This window comes from Micromys minutus (genome assembly GCF_963924665.1).
Source record: "Micromys minutus genome assembly, chromosome: 20".
In the NCBI taxonomy this organism is placed as follows: Eukaryota; Metazoa; Chordata; class Mammalia; order Rodentia; family Muridae; genus Micromys; species Micromys minutus.
In genome coordinates this window covers 4,204,128-4,223,164 of record NC_137955.1, presented here as the reverse complement: position 1 = coordinate 4,223,164, position 19,037 = coordinate 4,204,128, and the positions used below count along the sequence as shown (strand labels likewise).

General features: G+C 42.5%; 1 protein-coding gene across 3 annotated transcripts in view; it reads left to right on the top strand.

Annotated features, from left to right (window-relative positions):
* The window catches only part of MAST4 (microtubule associated serine/threonine kinase family member 4), a gene marked incomplete at its 5' end in the record, with an annotated part of 555,822 nt that overhangs the window by 482,307 nt on the left and 54,478 nt on the right, over positions 1-19,037 (top strand). For all 3 annotated transcript variants that reach the window (XM_080933665.1, XM_080933667.1, XM_080933666.1), the window contains 4 exons: positions 5,104-5,182; positions 10,491-10,648; positions 12,347-12,422; positions 14,205-14,414. In XM_080933665.1, coding sequence (XP_080789791.1) covers positions 5,104-5,182; positions 10,491-10,648; positions 12,347-12,422; positions 14,205-14,414 — 523 coding nt within the window. The remainder of the gene's footprint in view (positions 1-5,103; positions 5,183-10,490; positions 10,649-12,346; positions 12,423-14,204; positions 14,415-19,037) is intronic.

Here is a 19,037-nt window from a genome sequence, read left to right as displayed (position 1 = left end):
CTAACCTCAAACTCAGAGATCCGCCTGCCGCTGCCTCTAAATGCTGGGATCAAGGGCGAGGGCCAGTAGATCTGGAGCTCTTTTTACTACTGTTGTACTTAGGAGCTATGCCTCTGCTCCTGGGGATGTTAAAAGGAAGTGTTCTTACTTGACACCCTTAACACCCAAGCTCTCCCAGGCTGGTCCCCTGCTGTAGGCTCAGCCCCTTCTTCTGGATCCTGAATCAGTATATGTTTTTCTCAGTCACACATCCTTCCCCCTCTCACATATGTGTCTTGCTTCCTTCACTCAGGAAAGACAGAATACAAAATGCCCCTTCAGGTCTCCAAATATTCAGAATGAACTTAGTATATGGTCTGGATGTCCAATTTATCTGTAAGCATTTCTCAGAGACTTCATTGTTATTCCTAAACCATATAGATAGGTTTCAGAAAACCCGCCTCTGTTCCTCTCAACATCACTAATGAGCACACTTGTCAGCGTGTGATACATTTTATGTTCTGAAATCCTAAGAAAAGGGGTTTCAGAGCTCTCACTCTCTGCTGTAACTAAGCGTTTTCAGAACCACTGTAAGCCCCAGCCCAAGAAGCGTGTTTCCTCATGACCAAGAGCATCTCATCGAGTGCTCAAGGCTGCTCCGAACCCCAATGGGGGGGGTCACAAGAACAGTTAAGGCAGTACCTCAAAGAACCTGCTGAGACCTACACCTGGATCTTCTATGAGATCCAACTTTTTTTTTAAGATTTTCTTTTAACTATTATATTACAAAAGAAATGCAAAAGCTAACTGGCAGTAGAAAGTGTGGTCTGCACAGTGACTGTTAATTCATGATGGTTCACTACTCCAAGTGGGGAGAAAAAACTTTGAAAGTCAATAAACAATGTGTCCTCCGAAGTCTAAAATGGAAGGTGGGCTGATTTAATTACGCCCAGTGATAAGTAAGTGCAAACCTCATTGTGGTGCGTATTAAAACATGATAGAAACCGCAGCCTGTGATTGTGCCAGATTTATAAAAATGAAGAGCATCTAATAATTAAGTGGGAGACTGAAGGACAGATGAATCTGGCTTCTGCGATGCGAAGCAAAAACAAAACAAAACAAAAAAAAAAACCCAGCACAACCTCCCAAGCATGTTAATTTTTAACAAATAAACCATAAACCGTGACAAGGGATTATTACTGGAGACCTCCAGTTCATGTTGCATGAACTACCAGCTGGGACTCCTTTCACACTCTTCAGAAACCATTAATTTTGATTAGAGCATGAGTGATTTGTGTAAAACTTTTCTTCAGGTACTAGAACCTTGGGTTGGTTATGGGAATTCAGATCAGCACTTTCTACCTAACACCTGCCGACACCTCCCGTTTTGGAGACACTTCACTCAGGAAACAGACCTTTGCCTGGGGTCTCCACTGCCTGGGGTCTCCATGCCTGGGGTCTCCACTGCCTAGAGTCTCCACTGCCTGGGGTCTCCACTGCCTGGAGTCTCCATTGCCTGGGGTCTCCATGCCTGAGGTCTCCATGCCTGGGGTCTCCACTGCCTGGGGTCTCCATGCCTGGGGTCTCCATGCCTCTTGTTGGCTGTGTCACTGAGCCTGTAAGAAGAAATGTGAGGTTCTTAACGTTTCGTTATTTTATAATGCAGCCCAGTAGAGGAAATGGTGGCTCTGTCTTTGAAATTATTCCAGGGTGAAGACATAGAAGTTAGGCTTATTAATCTCCTCTGATCATCTTTGTTCAATATTCTCCCTGTCACACTCCTAGTAACATAAAAGTCCAGTTACCAACTGTAAAGTGTGTGGCACACACCGTATTGTGAAATATAGATCTCTAAGGGTAAATCTACCACGGTAGTTTTTAACCCTACTGACTTTACTAAAAGAAAAAAAAATCATCACAATACTGCAAGAAAACATTTCATATTGTTAATTGTTAAACATAATATGAAAACTCAAGAACCAAAATATCCCCAAACTTGAAACCCTTATGCTTAAATTTTATTCTCTCTCTCTCTCTCTCTCTCTCTCTCTCTCTCTCTCTCTCTCTCTCTCTGCATGTATACATACGCATGTGTGTGTTTGCACGTGTGTTCACGAGTATGCCACAGGATATGTGGCTTCTGGGGATCATGCTTAGGTATTCAGGTTTACGTGGCAAGTACTTTTATTTATGAGTCATCTCCATGGTCTTCAACTGTACTGAAACTTTCTGAGAATAGTTGAACTATTCTGAGTATTTTGGACGCCTAGAAAAGTTTCAAATGTAAGATTAAGGATGTTTAGTAGGTTAGGAAATAACTTTTAAAAACAAATCAAAAACTCTAAACTTAGAATGTTTCTGGTCCAAAGAACTTTGGACGAAAGTTGCTCAGTGCGTACAGTCTCAGGAATGCAGAGAGGGTGGTGTGATAGCAATAGTGTCCTTTAATGCCACCAACAGCTCCTGGCTGTCTAGTTCTTACCTGGATAAATCTCAGAACACATTTCTATATGCAGATTTCTAGAAGAAGTTTGCCCTTCTGACTTTAAGCTTTCAGTCCCTTGAATACCAGTGACTAGGCTAACCTCCTCTTATAATTCTCTCTGGAGTAGATTTTACTTGGTGATTAGTATAGGTGAAATCGACCCAACAGTGTACAGAATATCGCCTATGCTTACTATATACTATAATTACTAAACACACTTACCTGCTTTTTCTTCATGCAATTAAAATTGTCAGGTTAGAATCAGAGCATTCAGCCCTTATTGTATACTACACGAATCCAAATGCTTTGTGGGTTGGCCCCATCTCTGTGTCCTGTGTTCTCATCAGCTGTTTCTCTCTCCTCTTTGATTTGATGTAACACTGAAATATCTACCCACAAAGAAAGATTCTTTTCAGAAGAGCCTTGTTGCTTTGGGAAGATGAGGACGTTGTCTTTGGATGTTGCTTTATTGGTAGCTGATAAAGAGAAAAGACAGTATCAGTAGTCACATCCAAACTGTGCCTGTGTGATGGCTTCCTTGGAAAGGGCACTTTGTGCACTCAGTACTGCATATAGCATATATAGAGACTTTCTAATGTGCGGTTGTCATGGCAGTGAAAATGCAGTGGTCCTTTTGCTCCATGTGAATAAACACACAGGCAACTTAGGGAGCTTTATGAGACATAAATTATTTCTGGTTGATGGCTGGACCAAGAACTGAGCACATTTTTGTTTAAACATCTTTCCAGTTGTGTGTTTTCTGGACTAAGCAAATGTAATTTATGCTTCAGAACTAATAAGAACATATCTTCTCTTGGAACTGCTCAGCCATCTGAAATATGTCCGGGGATACCCAAGGAAAGGGGACTTAATGAATCACAAAGCAAAATCATGGTAGGGAAATGTGACCCTCACTCCAGAGTCTTGTTTCTGATAATTGCTATTAAGTGGACTGAACAGCTCCTTTAAAAATCATATCCTTTTCTTTGCTAAATTAAAAGTGGTCAAAATATAAAATTCAGGCATTTGCTTTAAATGTTTTATAGGTAGGGAAATAGAAGATCTGCCTGTGTCATTTAGCTGGTGGCTGTGTGCATGCTGTGGTTGTTTTCCTCAGACTTCAGCATGTTCATCTACATTAAAATGTTCTTAAACAAATACATGATCAATCACCCCAATTCCTTTTCTCTGGTATATTTATAAACACCTCATTTTGCCTCTTCTCTTTTTTTTAATACTTGATTTCAATTGTGCTCCAATGGTGGCCAAAGAAATGACAGGTAAATGTCACTAAGACCTTAGCATTGTAGTCACTCTGTGATGCGTCTGGTTGGCCTCCATCTTGTTTCTGTGGACCATTTGCGTTTATTGGAGGTGACAGCACCATTGCCTAGGAGACCTGCATTTGACTGCAGGCTGCAGTGGCAGTTTCCCATAGGAGTTTGGTTTCTCAAACTCAGGTCTGATGTTATCAGACTCCCTGACTTCAGCTTCCTGTGAATGTGTCTTTGTTGGACCTCCTGCGTTGTCGTCTTTCCCTTGGAAAATGAACAAAACTGTGAAATACAGAACGTCTCCACGTGATCCTGTCTCTAAGAATGTAGTGCTGCCTTTTAATAACATGTTTTTGCGTGTCTTGCCTCTTGGAAATTTTTCATGCCTTTGTTTTTCCTGGCAGTTTGTGATACATACATACAGTATGATCTTATTTTAAATTTTGAATAAAGCTCTAGAATCACAGAAATCTCTGCAAATTTGCTCAGAGGCAGCCCCTTCCCTTCCAGTAACACTGCTCCTAATGACTGCTGCCTCAGTTTACTTTAGAGCCCTGTACGGGCCCTGACTTAACCCACAGTCCACCACTGAATGTAGTAACCCCCGTTCAAGGACAAAGCCATTCTCTCTAAGGACAGTGGCTGCTCGGACTCGGAGACTGGAGCAGGCGCCTTCACTCTGTGTTTGTTTCCGTTGTGAGGAGAGAACTTTTCCTCCAGCCGTCAGGGGGGCTGGGCAGAGCTTGCTATGTGCTCAGAGACTCTGCAGCAGACTTTGCACAACACTGTGTGGAGCCAGGCCATGTCAGAAAGCAGTAACTCTGAAGCCTGAGCTTCAAGCTTTCTGACCAGAACGTTATTTGGTGCTTCAGAGTGTGATAGAACCAGGAGCCCAGGGCTCCCTCCACCTCGGTTTCCAGTAGGGACAGCCGTGGAAACATGGGTGGAAAGCCTGCTGAAGGCCCTGGTGGAGTCCGGTCCATATTGAGATTATTAACTAGTTTTGGTTTCCACACAGAACATGTTTCCTCTCCCCTTTCTGCTTGCACTGCTTTGAATCTGCTGAGTCTGATCATTGTAATTATCCCTGGTATTCATTTTGTCAAAGTGTATTAGTGAGAGATCAATACTATGGATCAACCCATTCACTTTCCACTTGTTCGGGTGTATTGATTCCTATTAAATAAAAGGCAACCTGCTGTATAATGTTTGTTTACCCTAACCCTGGCCAAGCATTCCCACACCCTCATGGACTGTTCATGTCATTCGTTTGATTAAAGACACCCTAATTCCCTGGGGGTTCTCTGGGGTTCCCCCGTATCAGCACTTCCACAGTTGGCCTAACTAAGCTCCCTTTGTCCACAGAACGGATGGGCGCCGCTGGTCTCTGGCTTCTCTCCCCTCCTCAGGCTACGGGACAAATACACCTAGCTCCACCGTCTCTGTAAGTGCTTCATTGTTCTTCTCATCTCAAACCGCAAAACTAATCTATAGTCTGTGTTTTCCTCTGGGTGTTTCTTGATGGGAAGGGAAAAGGCAAATTTCACAAGTCTGTCTCAACGTCTAAAATATGTGTCAAGTAACAGCCTAACAAATGTAAAATGGAACACTGTTTCTGGAAGCTTCCAGACTACAGGGCATAAAAGTCTAAGGCCCAGGATGACAAGTGTGGAGGATGAGAGCCTTCATTTTAATATCATTTGGTGTAGTTTTGGGAGAACAACACAATCTGGTTCAGTGTTAGCATTCCATACCAGATGTGTGGGTGCTGAAGATACTTTAAACTTCGATGAATTCACTCTTCTCTTGTGGCTCAGATGGAAGCTTGTTTTGCTTTTTGCTCTTTCCTACAAAGGATGCCCCCTCCCCCCACATACACAACGAACACACACACACACACACACACACACACACACACACACACACAGGAACACAAAACCATACATTGGTCCCTATTCTAACAAGTTAAAAACAAACAACAAAAAAGGAACTTAGTAAGTCTGTGGAAGGGGATAGAGAAATAAGAGATTCTTGCCCCAAATTGTAAGATTTCAAGCCCAGGTCTAGCTATTGGATACTGTTTAGAAGATTAGATACAAGCATACCTGGTTTAAGTTAGAGGAGTTCCGTTAACCACAGGGCTCTGAGAGCCAGGTGGTGGTTTGGAAAGGCCCAGGAGGTGACACGGTGCTCAGTGAATGCCTAATGAGGTGGTCTGGATGTCTACCCAGCAGCCCAAACTGTGGATCTGCGAACACTGGCCTTTTCTGACCCAGTTCCCTCCTCATTTTGTCAAAAGCCACAGTTTATAGTTTCGGGCTGCCCACCCCCACTGCACTATGCTAAGTGTGCAGCCACTGGTTAATGTTCAAACGATAAGAAACTAAACTTGTTAGATGAACTAACTAGCACCCCTCCTCCTTACGCTTCTGTTTCCTGAAGCTTGAATGGAGTGTAGATTTTCTGGGGTACCTTTAAAACCAAATTGATAACATCTGGTGGGTTTGTTTGCTTTACATCTTCCTAGAGCAGTGCTGGGGAAACAGTCCTTTATTCTTTTCCCATTTGTTGTGCTGTGGGAGTCTGCTGACCATTTGGATCTCCTCTCCCACCCGCACACTCCTAACCTCCTGGGTGTTGTCAGTGGATAAAATTGTTATTAAGTACCACTGAGATTTTACTTGATTATTACAGCAGCTGCTGTCACTGGCGATTTGAGATGTGAAAATGTAGGGCCATACATTTTCAAAATGTGTGATGAAGCGGAGCCACACAGAGTCACTGAAAATGTTTTAAGTGTTGCCGCTCCCTAGACCCTTGGGTCCCTTTAATTAGAACCAAGCCACAAGTAAACAGTACTGATTCTTTGCTGTGTAACTTCCTCTCCCACACTCCTCCCCAGACTAACAGCTCAAATCCGTGGGTTTTGGCTGCAATGCCCTTTTTCTTATGAGTGTCTCACCTTCATTCAGCATTGGTGACACTGCAAGTGACAAATCTCCTCATGCAAAACAGGAGAGTACAAGATGCACCTTCTTTTTCTAATAATCACACATCATTTTCTTAAGGTGAATGTAGAAAGGGTGAGATGTTGAATCAGACCATTGGGTCTAAATAATGTTTTAAGTTATGTTTTTGTGACTATAAAATAAACACTAGTCCATGTTGTTGAAGTGAGCAGGCTGGTTGCATGCTGATGACATCCTGTGGCCCCACTGCTGTTCAGACCCTCAGAGTGTTTAGGTCTGAAACCTAGTTATTTAAGGAGCTGTTTATCTCTCCCGTTCTTTTATTCATACAAATACTGCAAGTGGTCTAGACCCTAAAGCCGTGCCTCTTTATAGACCACATGAGTGGCATTTCTTTAGCTTTGTCCTGAATGCTAATGTCTATAAAGTTCGTGTGTCTAAAACAAGAAACTCAAGGCCATTTTTAGACACACACACATAAACACTTACATACACATCTACAGTCACACATATGTACACCCAAATGGCAGTTTCTAATAGCCTTTCTCTTGCACATTTGTACATTGATTGAGGTGGTAGGTAGGTATATGTCTCAAATTCACATTTCTTACCTCAAAATGAAATTTTAGTTTCCATACTTGCTGCAAGCACTTTTGGGTCTGGACCGTGAACACTGCTGCAGTTATTGGCTGGCTTTTTCCTTCGCTCTTTTATAGAATGGACCAGGTAAAGCCACAAAGCTTCTGTTTAGGTTTCTGTCCATGTCCCTCAAACATCAGTCGCTGATGGCTCGGATTCTGCTTTCCAGTTCCTAATCCAAGTCACTCTTAGAGCCTCATTAACTACCTACCAGTCCTTGAGCCAACCACAAAACACAGTTTAAAAAGGTCACAGATAATTATGTTGTCAGCTGAACTTCAGACCCACTTGTGTTGAAATATAAATGTTTCTCTATCTTTGGGCCATTACAGACACTCCAGTATTGCCAAGTGTTAAAAATGTTATGTTCCAAAATCAGAAAGATTTTTGTCATATACAGTTAGTTTGTTCTCACAGAGAACATTTAGTATTGTCACACTTAAGTGTGAAATTTTGCGGTGAAAATTAATTTGGAACTTCTGCAAGATCCTATTCACATCCTGATTTTTAATTTTGAAATAAGCAGTGTGCAGTTGCAGTAGGGAGATATTCTTTCGTTTATTTCTCACCAGATAAATTGTTTTCCACCGAGGGAAAGAATGGAAATAAGATTATAAATACCCACAAATATGGCGTGTGTGCTAAATCATGTCACCTTTAATAATAAGTGGGAATTTGTGCGTGCATATGAGGACTCTCCTTTTAAAAATGGTTGTCTTGAGAGATAAGATGTTTCTGTGAGTGACACCATGACGTAGAAAATGTACTTGGGGTCTAATTGCCTGGAGAAGCAGCAGCAGCAGCTTTTGGCATAAATCTTCATTCTTTGAGAGTGGGTTTGATTTATGGTGTAGTCAAAAGTCATATGCAAACTAGTAATGAGCGTCACCAGCCCAAACTTGGAAAAATGGGAAGTCATGAGACTTAGTATATTGGAAAATGCCCATAGTAAGTCTTGAAATTCTTGTAAAGGAGGTTTTTCTCAACAGAGGTATCTTTTCTATAAGCACCTGAGAGCCAGGAGTGGTGGTGCACCTTATACATCCAATCACTTCGGAGGCTGAGGCAGGAGGATCACTAGGAAGACAGCCTAGGCAGCATAGCAGGAGACAGTTTGAAATACCACAGAGAAGGGAGGCTGTGAGGATGGTACTTGTTCCCAATGACCATTAGTATCCTAGCAACTTGATGCACATTCGGATGCAACTGAGTAACATTCCCAAATCTGAAACACAGGTAAATTCCTGACACTGCTCTATAGTAATGCGTGTGCCGTGATCACAAAATTACTTTAGATTCAGTTGAGGTCAACAGTTTGCTACATGTTCATAGCCATTTTGAAAACTAGAGTTTATTATATCTTATAAGCAAATTATTAAATATATCACAGGAGCCCTTCCCTCCTTCAAGAATCCTTCTCTGAGCTTTGTAGCATTAGCACCAAGCACGTAGCATCCTTAATGGGCCATGATGCATTTGGAACCCTGGGCCAACTCCATTTGGAAATATAACTTTCAATTTTAGAAAGAGAGTATGTCCTGTACAGGATAACCCATCAGTCACAGAACCAGCAAATCGTAATCCAGGATATTCATATTTCTTTAGCAACCTGAACCAACATTCGCACTAAGTGGATTGCCTATTTTACATAATTTCATATGAAATCAGTTAAAACTTTGCTACTCAAAATGATTGCTGTAAACTTAAATGCATAAGTGGGTTTGCAAACAGAAATGCGGGCTGAGAAATATGAAGGTACAGGTAAGGCAGAGGGGTGTGTGTGTGTGTGTGTGTGTGTGTGTGTGTGTGTGTGTATGTTTTAGGTTTGGCTTTCCCTGTGATAGGGATCAGGCCCAGGCCCTGATACATGTGAAGCGAGCCTTCTACCACTGAGCCACATCCTTAGCCCTCTGTGTAACTCCCATTTTCCTGTCTGTTAATTTCCCTATCTTTGCTGTTACCACACCCTTCTTCTCTCCTGTCCATTTTTATGATTCTTTTCCAGACTCTCAGAATTGATTTACTTCCTGTGTTTTATTTCTTTTTTTTTTCATAGTGGAAGTATTTTTAAGAGTGCCTATTTACCCTGAATAAAGCTCTGCTTTGATCTCATAATTCTTTCTTGTGTTCTCATTTTTATGGTTTATAAAATAATCTCGTTACAATATAAAAACCCGTGTCTGTCTTACTGTGTACTTAGAAGGCGTTTTGTACTCAGGGTGTAATCTCTGGTCATTAATTTCCGGCACTGCTGAGCTGCAGTACTTCGAGGTTTATGGAGGTGTTCTCTCCTAAGGACGGGTTTGTTCTTGTTCTTCTTTTGTTTTGTTTTGTTTTAATGCAAACCTCTACCTGAACTGACATTTGCAAATGACTAATCTTTCAAACATGTGCGTATCCTAGCCCTGTTTCCGTGTACTCAGAAATTCTCAATCTCTTTTATTAGCATTGATTTGCTGAGTTTATCAATCCCTAAACCATGAAGCCAACAGTTCCTCCATTGCCCATTTCCCAAAGTCAGGTTGTTTAAAAATCGCCTGTTCTTAGCTACTCATCGCACCATCACGTTCCAGACGTTGAGTGATGATTTTTAAGAAGTAAATCTAGAGTGATGGATAAAGCCCCAGGACCAGCACCAAAACTGTTCACTGGAGAAGCAACAGTGTGTTCTTGTTCCTTACCCACCTACCCCCACATAAGGAAAGGAAAGGGAAACAGTTCTGTCCTTCCCTGTGCCCAGAGCACACATGGGTGGCATTTGCACGGAAGAGCACTGTGCTTTTATTGAGGAAGGTTTCATTACCTTTTCTATGATCTCACAGCACGTATCATTTACTCACAAGTCAGAGGTTTTCTGCTGACAACAGCAGCTGGAGTCTCTTCTTAGGTTTTAACTGGCTTTTGTCCATCTCACAGGTTTGGTTTTATAACCCAGAGAGTATCCTGTCTTTGGGAAGCTTCAGTCAAATGGTGGGGACATCTGGAAGGCACGAGAAACTCCCAGACAGAAGTCACTTGGTTTATCTAGGTTTTAGTTGTCCTGGAACCAGCATAAAATGGCGGCATTGCCTGCGGTTGACGCTCTGATTTGTTTCCAGAATTTTTTCTGAAGATGTCTCCTAACTTTAGTCTGCTTTCTTTCAGTCATCCTGTTCCTCCCAGGAGAAGTTGCACCAGTTACCATACCAGCCAACACCAGATGAACTGCATTTCTTGTCCAAACACTTCTGCACTACAGAAAGCATTGCCACTGAGAACCGGTGCAGGAACACGCCCATGCGTCCGAGGTCCCGGAGTCTCAGGTATGTAGACCTGACGTACACGGGTGTTTACGGAAATTTCTTGTTTTCTACCATATCGGAATTGTCACAAGTAGAAGTGTGGTATTCCACCTGTAGATGAGAGCGGTAATTAACACAGAGGGGTATTATATTTCTTTCAAGTTTTCACAATGCACCAGTTGCCACAAACATTGTATGGACTGTCTATAAAAATGTCTAGTCATGGAAAGTTCAAGGTCACCTAATGCTGGTGCAATAAATGGAAAGATAGCTTCCCCCAATTCCATATTATAAAACCCACTGTGGTCTTATTCCATCTTCCCACCCAGTCTGATTTTCTTTACAGTGATGTTCCTCAGACTTGTGGCTTCTATGTTTTGTGGTTGGCAAAGGCAGTCCTCTGGGTACTGAATAGGGCTGGCTTCTTGCCTTGCTTTCAACTGTAGGTTTCACAGTAATATCTCCAGAAGGAAGTATCCCCAATCAGGAGGCTGATCCAGAACATTCATGAGAAAGCATGAGAAAGCTCTGGGGATTCTCATGAATGGGGAGAGAAGTCACATCCTCCTCAGCCCACCGCGGGCTGGGATACCTGTGGACTAATTCGGCTCTTCGCTTATACCCTTGCTCCAGTTTGTCAGTCATTGGCCTTCTTTCATCAGTAGCCTGGGAAGATCCAGTCACCATAGGAAGGTCCTTCCTGCAGCGGAGACTGCTCTGTAGGACAGATAACCCACCCAGAAGCTGGGCATCAGGTCTTCCTAGTAGAGGGAATCGGGACGTGTGTCTCCTCATCATGAGATCTCAGTGAAACAGAATTCTGTATACCCATCTGTTAAAGCTTTAGTCTTTAAAACTAAGTATGCTAGGCATGTAGTTCAACATGGACGTTTACTAGGAGGGGGTTTTCCTCTGTATGTTCCTGTTCATAGAGCATCATAAACTAGTCTCAAAGAAACCCACACTGGTTTAATTTAATAATTGTGGGATATGGGGATTTATTTTGAAATCTAGAATTTAAAAGAAAAATTTTTTTTCTACTTTATCTAGAGTCACTGTGGCTTATTGAAGAGGTTCTGCTTTTAATTTTCTGTAAAAAGTAAATTTCCAGGGCATCTAACCTAAGCCAAGAATACAGGGCTCCCCAAACTATGCAACTATCTTGCCAGACACAAAGTGGCAAATGTACGAAAAGCACAAAGCCGTCCTATGCCTCTGTTTTCTTACTGTGTGCAATGCCTACCTCAGCATCCCAAATAAACATTTGTTAGAGTAGAAAATGGGTTTCAGCAGAGCACCTGTTCCACGGAAGGCCCTCCGCCCTCCCGGTGGTGCGTGGCAGAGCGCAGGTGTCTGATGGAAGTGTGAAATTGCACCGGTAAATATGTTCTGAATGTTGATGTTAGCGGCCAACCCATTTTGTTTGCTACTGCAATTTATTGATTGGTTGCCACCGCTACATAAGCTCGTGCCATGTGCCTGGCGTAATCTCACCACAAGGACATCCTCTGCCAGGGCACCAAGACTTAGAATTATTCTGTGCCATTGCACTCCATGAGCTTGCACATGGTATCCTGTCCACGAGCATGCTGCTGACTGACCTGTGTCATTTCTCATCTAAGACACTTTCTCATATGACGGCTGCAGAGCACTTCCGATGTAACTGACTGTCATTTTATGCTGCGGCGGGTTTAAAAGGGTAATTTGCTTTGCTTGCAGCCCTGGACGTTCCCCCGCCTGCTGTGACCATGAAATAATTATGATGAACCATGTCTACAAAGAAAGATTCCCAAAGGTAATGGATGGAATTTAAGATGCCTGGCATCTCAGTAAGTGGGTGGCAGCGGCCTCGCCTGTGTAAGGTAGTTTTGTTACAGGAAGTGAGGACTCAGCCTGGTAATGCCTTGCGTTACGTACACTGTAGCCTTCCTAGACAGAGAAACCCACCGAATATGAAGCGAGCACCTGCTCTGTTTGATGAGTGTTGCTGGTGCATACCCCACAACAGTGACCCTGACGGGTCCGGGAGGAGGTCCTGCCCTCAGGGACCTTCATCCTTCCCACTCTTTGGACTCATTCCTCATTGCTGTGCAATGTCAAGACCACATGGTTTTCCTCGGAAGCCAGATATCCTGTGGTCTGAAACTGGTTCCCTTTTTAAACCTGTTTCCCTTCTCATCTCCCTCTCTAAGCACCTTCATGTAGAAGCAGAGATACGCTGTCATGTTCCACACCTTAACTGGTGAAAGGAATGAGACCTAAGCGGCGTGAGAAGGCTTGTTGCCAGGCCTTCTCCTCAGTGTGGCTCTGCAGAACAGGGCAAAGGCCACCTCTCCACAGACTGCCACCTCTGCCTTTGTTGCCAGAAGCAGAAGAAGGACGCACTTGGGGTTCATAGACCAGGAGCAGAGCACTTATGACTTGTAATGGACCAAACATTGATGGTATTGATTAGCTCCATATTCCCTATTTATCACATGTCGCCTGCCCACCAGGAAAGCAGGTATTGACCATGCCTGGTTAATGAGGTTCAATGTTGAGAGTAGGGTGGGGAGAGGGAGTCTCCCTGCCTATGTAGCTCATAGAAGCCAGGCATATTGATTAACAAGTAGGCCATCACGGGGAAGAAAATGAAGGTTGGAAAGGAAACTGTAGATCTGTTTTGTGAGGGGTGTCCCCTTGCCCATGCATTACGGGATAAAGTTGTTGTCTGTTTCCTCCTGACACACTGAACCTCGTCACGAAAACAAACACTTGGCTCGAATAACAGCTGATGAAATACATCATATTTTTTGATAACCAGTCTGAAAGAGCTTATGATCTAACATGACAGCATAGCCCTTCACAAAACATGCTTAGAGTTATTTCAAGAGGTTTACATGGGCAAAATGAAGCATCAGATAAGGGGAATTGATGGCCAGGAACACAATTTTTCAATGCCATAAATGTTTATTATCGATATGCTATATGGTAAGGTGGTGCCTCTCACTTCTCCATCTCCCTCTCTATGTACATATCTATGTATGTATATATGCATGTGTGCATGCATGTATGTATATATGTGTATATATAGCAATGTTAGATTGCTAGTGGAAGGCACAGGAATTTTCTCTAGAAAAATTTTCCGACACATGCACATTCTCCTGTAGTGACATTGTCCTTGCCAGACTGGTGCACGTGTTGGTGATTCATGAGGTTCACGGTTACAGCATTAATAGCCAGCATCTACACTCATTTTCAGTATAGTTCAGTCAGTGGGCTTCCATTAATGCACAATTATGTGTTTGCACCATGATCATATCATGCAGAAGTGAAGTTTCTTTTGTTGTGTGTGTGTGTTCGTGGTAGTGTGGTAGTGTGGTAGTGGTGGTGGAAACCAAGTACAGAGCCTCACTCAAAACTAGCCAAGTGCTCTCTACCAGTGACCTATACTTCCAGCCCCCAAATGAAGTTTCTTTCAGATGCAGTTCTCAGGATGTTATTTAGCAATCCAGAGTCTGAAAACGAAAGAGTGCCCATTGTGTGGCTCATGTATGACTCCTTGTGTTACACATGTGTATGTGTCTCCTTCCACCAGGCTACGGCTCAGATGGAAGAGCGTCTGAAGGAAATCATCACCAGCTACTCTCCAGACAATGTTCTCCCGTTGGCAGATGGAGTGCTAAGCTTCACCCACCATCAGATCATCGAGCTGGCTCGTGACTGTTTGGATAAATCCCACCAGGGTCTCATCACATCAAGATACTTTCTTGAACTGCAACACAAACTGGATAAGTTACTACAGGAGGTAGGAACCAGGTTTTTATTTTGCATGTAGTTCTCTGATTTGTTCTGCATTGCTCTTGGGCAAAATACTTTTGTGAAACCATTTACTTCTCGGAGTTCCCTAAAAGCTGGAGTTTACATCCCAGGAAAGTGTGCTGTGCTGGTGAGGGGTGGTACCCCACAGCAGGCATGCAAGCAAACCTCATGGACTTGCTAAGAGTTGGTTCTGGTTATTATGGACAGTAATAGAAAATTAATGCAATCACCTTTCTAGGGACCTGGGACCCAACAGTCTATGACTCTAGGATAAGTGGGTTGTGAAGAACTTTTAAGCAACCACCCCACCACCACTTTACCTATAACATTATAAATTGCCCGAGTGTATGTGTGTTATTTGATGGTGCTATCCAATTTTAATATCTAATAAAGCTAAATGGAAACGGTTCTCGCCTACTGGGCTGTGTGTCCTGTTTATTAACCCGCATGCTGTATTGGGTAGTAAGTTGGAAACTTCTATTTTCCTTAATATCAGTTCTTCTTCTAACAAAATATCCAATTTTCAAAATGACAGATAAACACACGACCCTGTCTGCCCAACACCCTCATGCCTCGCTCCTGATAACACCTACAATGGGCAGGGAATGTGTGTAGTAGAATGGAATTTGTGTATGATACAGCTTTTCTGACTGAAACTGATTGGACGAAGCCTACACAGGGAACCTATTTAACCTATGTGTGGATTTATAGTATTTCCATATCTCCTAGGGCATAAATTATATCCGTGTAAATGTAATCGTGGTGTTGTTTTTTTTTTTTCCCCTCTGAGTGAATGGATAAGTAGCCTACTAAACTGAAGGAAAATATCAACATTCCTACTTTTGAGAAATCCATCAGTCTTTTTCCCTAAATGGCTGTGTTCTCATAGGATAAGAAGGTGCCTCTCTGGCTGGCAGCTGCCATTTCTCTTTCCTTCCTCATCCAAACGCCCCACTAGCATTTTCTTCGTGGTTCCCACTCCTCACATGTCACTAGGAAAGTGCATTCCCTAGCCGGTCTCTGACGACAGTAAATACTTAGTTTGGGGTTTGCCTGTTAGTCATTTACCGCTTGACATTACCAGTTCTGCCACTAAGCTGGAAGGGGATGTGCCGGGAGTTGCCTGTGCACGTGAGTGTCTTGGCCATGTGCACTTGCCGGCAGAGCTGCTAAGGCTTCTACTCTGCCATGTGCTGTGCCCACCACACAACTGAAGGTAATGGATGGACTGGCACTAGTCTGCAGACCATATGTCAACTGGACATAAGGATTCTGCAAAGCCAAATGCTTTCTTTACACAGCTATAGTGGGATATGACACGTAGAGGTTCCCAAACACTGTGTCCCATGAATGGCTTCTCAACACCTCACATGAGGTGCCCTTACTTTCAGTTTTCTGGAGCAGGCCCATTTTACTGCAGTGCCTACAGCAATCTCCTTTCTAGCCCTTGACTATATGCCCTTCATCTTGGGACTTTCTGATATTTCTCCCTGTTTCTTATAAAGATTTCCTTTCCGGTCCACAATTCTGTGAGTGAGTTTTCTCCAGTCTCATTTGTGTTCTCCTGTTTCTCCTCCCCACACTAGTGGTCTTGTTATCTGTTATCTTGAATGACAGTCCTTTGGAATTTCAGTGTACATTTCAGACCATCAGCTTGCTATCAGACTTGAGATTCATGTGTCCGCCTGCCTCTTGTATATCTTTGGACTGGGCTAACCTGCTGTAGTGGCACTGGTAACCCCAACATGACTCAGGTAGATGTAGCATCTTCTTAACCAGAGCTGTGAGTACCTAGGACTTTGTCCCCATGATCATCACCACCACCATATCCCTAGCAGTTGGAAGGATTCTGAGTTAGGATAACCTTTCTCTGCATCAGGCAGCATTAGCGTCTTCCTGCTTCTTCCTCAGTTCTCCAGCTTTTCTCTCTTCTGTGGTTACCTGGCTCAGATCCTCCTCTTCACCAGACTTATTTCCAAACCTAACCCTTCAAATCTATGTATCTGTTCAGTTCTGAGAATAACTCAACCCTTTTCCCTGCTCCATTCAGCCTAAGACAAACCCCATAGTGTGGCCTGTGTCTATATTTCCTGCTTGTTTTGTCTAGCCATGATGCATTCTAACAAGATTTGTGCAGGAAGGGAGGGAAGCCTCACATTTCTATCAGTGAGCTCTTTGAAGACCACAAGCTATCTCTTCTTTCCTGGTGCCTAGCTCAGTGCTCAGTGTCTGGTATTTGTGGACTCCTCAGTTATTTTGGAAGGGAGAGAAGAAGGAAGAGAACACATTTGGAAGTGTGTTAAAGTATTTGATCCCTGATGAAATAATGTAAGTATTTCCTTACATTTCTTCTTGTGCTCCTTGTCATCTCATCAACAGTGGCATACTTTCGAAAGCAGCAGACCAGGGGGCCCTCTGTATAGTTAGCTTCTATGAGCTTCCTCTTCCTGAACTCCAAAGGGCCACCCAGAATACAAGATGGCATCATAAAGACCACCTTAGGCTTGAGTTTTGCTCTGTCCTTTCGAGACAGTTCCGTAAGAGGCAGAATTAATATCCGGAGTTACAGAAATCTACCCTAGATTTTTGTTAATGTATGGCAGACATAGCAGATTGTTTGATGGCAATTAAAAATTAATCTTAGCATTTCAAGGATCTTCTGAGTGGGTGGTACAACAGATGAGAAAGGTTAATTTTTAGAGAAATTTCTCTTTGAGCCAGAGAAGCACATATACCAGTGGCCCGAAGGTCATTGTTGGAAGGGAGTAAGAATGTCTTCTGCACTTCTTCACAGATGCAGTTTCTTTCAGTAATTTGCAACAGTTCAGTCTCCTTTAGAGGCACATTGCCAGTATCTGTCCAGAGCATGCAAACCTGTCTGTGAGGAGCAGGCCCCTTCTGGGGAGAATAGAGCTATACGAGCATGCTGTGGCCTCTCTGGCATGCACTTGTCCGTTTCCAGATGTGACACTCTGAGCCTAGCAATCCTGTCTCCTCACCACATTTCCACTGTCAGAACCCAAGGCACAGATCTCTCCATAGTTTGAAGAGCTTGATTTACCAGATGCCTTTTAAAGGCCAGGATCTAGGTCAATTTCAGATAAATGCTTTTATTTCTCGAGTCTCTTTTTCACTGAGTCGTATTTAGCTAAAGAAAATAAACCACAATGGAAGCTCTAACATACTCTCAAATCTGGGCCACAATGCTTTCTTTTTTTTTTTTTTTTTAATTCTTTTTTTTTTAGCTTTTCATACATATTTATATATCAAACTCTTAATCCACAAACCAATAAGATTACATCAAATAGACAAAGATACAAACTGCCCTTCTATCTGAGATATAAGACCTATAAAATCCTTAAATGTTCATAGCTACTTAACACCGATAAAGCCCACCTGGATCCAACTCATCCTTCTCGACCCCCATCTTGGAACCCACAAAGCTTTTTAATAGTGGCCAGTACTTAACAGTACAAGCTCCGGGGCTCTGTAGTTCCTTTGCTGCTGCCCCACCCCAGGAAGCCAGGTCCTGTTCACACTGTGCTGTTTGTTTGATGGTTGTTTTAGTGAAGCCTTCACTAATTTTGTAAATAAATATTATTTAAGCTAATAGAACTATATGTCTTGGAGTAAGACATAGCTGGCGCGTTAAAAGTTGGAACATGTCATCATTTTGATGGTCTTTGAAACAAACCCTTTCCCATTTGAATAGACTGGTCTCTTTCTGGAGAAAAGCAATAAAGCATACTTCAGTATTTACATATTCTTTACATTTGTGGATCCATAAACAGCAAGTATTATAGGAACATCTTACCTAAAGTGTCATGAAGAAGTTAGATAGGCTTTGTTTGTCTTTCAACCTTTTAAGATTTGTGTTTAGTGGTGATGAACCACAAAAGAGAATATGTTACTTTTCTGAGGATTAATTGTATTTCCTTGCAAAACAAACTTTAGAAAGAAATTTAAAGGTAGTTTGTGTTTGTGTTTGATATGTGCACTATTTTTTTCTAAAAATACAGAACACATCATATTCTGAAGCTAGTTCTTCATTTTTCTCTCCATGCAAGCTGTGGGTTGCCACGTTGGCTTAAATGTAGTAGACATACTACATTGATTTTTTTTCTAAGTTTTATCTGATGCTTTTTTGAAGGCAGGATTTGGCATTGATGAACACCCACAAGAATGATCAAACATGTTTCTTCTTCTCCTCCTCCTCCTCCTCCTCCTCCTCCTCCTCCTCCTCCTCCTCCTCCTCCTCTTCTTCTTCTTCTTCTATGAATTTATTTATGAGTACACTGTAGCTGTCTTCAGACACCAGAAGAGGGCATCAGATCCCATTACAGATGGTTGTGAGTCACCATGTGGTTGCTGGGATTTGAACTCAGGACCTCTGGAAGAGCAGTCAGTGCTCTTAACCACTGAGCCATCTCTCCTGCCCTTAAAATGTTTCTTAACACATCTGAAATTATATCTTGTTCTGGCTACATGCTGGTTCTGTCCCAACATTTTTAGGAAATTGTATTATAAAAACCTTAAAAATTATGAAGCCTTAAAAAATAAACACACATAGTTTCCATTCAAATTGTATCCTATGCCAGTTCTAATGTTG